General features: G+C 37.5%; 1 protein-coding gene across 1 annotated transcript; it reads right to left on the reverse strand.

Moving 5' to 3' along the window:
- Positions 1-718: 718 nt before the first annotated feature.
- LOC111411104 (uncharacterized mitochondrial protein AtMg00810-like) lies at positions 719-1,458 on the reverse strand. Its single transcript, XM_023041671.1, has 3 exons — positions 1,327-1,458; positions 926-1,207; positions 719-820 (listed from the first exon to the last, which is right to left on the reverse strand). Exons 1-3 carry the CDS (start codon positions 1,456-1,458, stop codon positions 719-721), a joined length of 516 nt encoding a protein of 171 aa, XP_022897439.1.
- Between the last annotated feature and the right edge of the window lie 1,492 nt (positions 1,459-2,950).

Here is a 2,950-nt window from a genome sequence, read left to right on the forward strand (position 1 = left end):
AATAGAAGTCCCGCTTTGGAGGTACCTTTCAAATAATGTATACTTTGATATACTGCCAATGGTGCATTTGATTGCCAATATTTTTTTATGGAAAATGTCATTTTTCCATCCAAATTCATACTATCGTGTTGTTTGATTGATATTTTTTCCATAAAAAATATTTTCCTAGTTTTGATCACATGACCACATTTTCCTTGAACACAACGAAAACATTTTCTTAAGGGGGAGCGTGTTTTTATTTACCAAGTAATTCTTTTTCTTTCTATCTCATTTACCTCATGTCTCTCTTATCTACCCACCAATAAAAATGAACAAATATAACTTTTTTAGGTTGAAAATTAAATCAATAAAAAATATTTGATTGACAATTTTCATGCAAATAAGTTCAAGGTAATTTAATGGTCTAAAATTTATTTTCTTTACATGTAATTTCCATACTTGCAATCAAACACATCCCAAGTGTAATTTATATGGATTATGCAAACATTGACTCACACCACTTGTAGAATATGCAATATCACGACACTAACAGAATATTGGGTCTTGATAGTTTTATCTGAATGCCCCTCAATTGAGAGTTTCTCCTCATTAAATAGGAATCTTTTCCTTAATTATCGTCACAAATTACAGCCAGAATATTTCTATCAAATCCCATAATTACATCACTATTCTATATTTACAATATAATCATGTGCATAATGTGTGTGTTATCATGCTGTCATCCCCCTTCAAATTGATGCTGTTGATCAAAGAGCATCAATTTGTCAACCATAAATTGATGTCGAGGACGTCCGAGAGCTTTGGTAAATATTTCAGCTGTCTGAAGATATGTAGAAACGTGAGGAAGTGTAATAACTTGTTGGTCAAAGGCTTCTCATATGGAGTGACAATTGACCTCAATATGCTTGGTTCGCTCATGGAATACCAGATTAGCAGCAATCTGAATAGCGCTTGTGTTGTCAGCATGAAATGGAGTAGGAATAAGCTGAGGAAAACCAATTTCACCAAGTAAGCCCCGAAGCCATACAATCTCAGAACAAGCAGAGGACATAGCTCGATATTCAGACTCAGTAAAAGACTTTGACACACGATTTTGCTTTTTACTCTTCCATGAGATAAGTGCATTTCCAAGAAACATGCACCAACCAGTAATTGATCGTCGAGTATCCGCGCAACCAGCCCAATTAGCATTAGTAAAACCAATCAACTGTAGAAAATTCCCAATAGGAAAGAATAAACCTCGACCAAAAATACTCTTTAGATAACGAATGATACATCGCATGCGGCCAGATGAGAATGTCAAGGAGCTTGCGTAAACTGGCTAACTTGCTGGACTGCAAAGGAGATATCAGGCCTTGTTATCGTTAAATAGTTTAAACTTCCCACCAACTGTCGATATAGCAAAGGGTCAATTAAAAGATCTCCTTCTGCCTGGTAAAGCTTTAGATTGACTTCCATAGGTGTGAGAAGCGAGTTGCCGGACCCAAGTCCAGCAGAAATAATTATATCTTGAGTATATTTGTGTTGATGTAATAGTGTTCATTTAGAAGTAGAATGCACTTCAAGGCCAAGAAAATACTGCAACGGACCAAGATCTTTCATGTGAAAGGAAATTCGAAGATGTTGCTGCAGTTCCTCAATTAATTGTGAATCAGAACGTGTAATGACAATATTATTCACGTATACTAGAAGAATCACAATGCCAATATCAGTCTTTCTAAGGAAGAGAGAAGAATCATATTGACTTTGGATAAAAGTGAAATCAAGGAGAGTAGTGTGAAATTTTTCAAACCATGCCCGCGGTGCTTGCTTTAAACCATATAATAACCGCTTCAAATGACAGACTTGAGGATGAGTGAGTGAACAAGCTGGGAGGAGGAGTCATGTATACTTCTTCTTTAAGTTCTCCATGTAGAAAAGCATTCTTGACATCTATTTGTCGAAGTGACCATTCTTGGGATGCAGCAATGGCAATGATAGTGCTACTATAGTCATCTTAGCAACTGGTGCAAATGTCTCCTCAAAGTCAATCCCATACTCTTATCTGTTGCCAAGCAGCACCAAGCATGCCTTGTATCGATTGATGGAACCATCAGTGCATAACTTCTTTGTGTAAACCCATTTGTATCCAATAACTTTTGCCCCATTTGGACAGGGTGCAATGTCCCAAGTATGATTATCTTGGAGAGCTTGAAGTTCTTCATGCATAGCTTGCCTCTAACAGGATTGATTAGCAGCCTGAGAGTAAGAGTTGGGGACAAAAGTAGTGTCAATCGTAGCTTGGAGTGCAGTATGTGAAAAACCATACTTATCTGGAGGACGAGTGACCTGATTGGAGCGTCGAAGTTCAAGCTCCGGAGGACCAAGCTTAAATTCAAGATCAGACATCGGTTCGAGATTAGGCGAAAGAGGTAGTGGGGAACGTCTCTGATATACAATTCCTGGTTTAAAGCGTTCAATAGGATAAGGCGTAGCTTCAAAAGTAGGAAGAATAACAAAAACAAAATCAGAAGTGACACGTGACTGGAAGAAATATTGATTTTCAAAGAAAACCACATTTCGAGAAATGCGTAGCTTATTAGTGTCCACATCATAACACACAAACCCCTTATGATTAGGACTATATCCTATCAAAGCACACTTAGCTGCTTGAGCTGTAAGCTTGTGACGTTCGATGGGTGGTAAATGAATAAAGCAGACACAACCAAAAGTATGTAAAGAATGATAGTCAGGAACGTTACCAAACAAGCGAGAGTAAGGAGAGTCATAATCGAAAGTGTGGGAAGGCAATCTATTAATCAAGTATACAGCAGTAGATAAAGCTTCTACCCAAAACTTAGAAGGCACAGAAGATTCAATCAATAAGGTACGAACAATATCTAGGATGTGTCGATTTTTACGTTCTGTGACACTATTTTGTTGGGGAGTATAAGGGCAAGAGCGTTGAGAA

Source organism: Olea europaea, chromosome 15 (genome assembly GCF_002742605.1).
Source record: "Olea europaea var. sylvestris chromosome 15, O_europaea_v1, whole genome shotgun sequence".
Lineage (NCBI taxonomy): Eukaryota > Viridiplantae > Streptophyta > Magnoliopsida > Lamiales > Oleaceae > Olea > Olea europaea.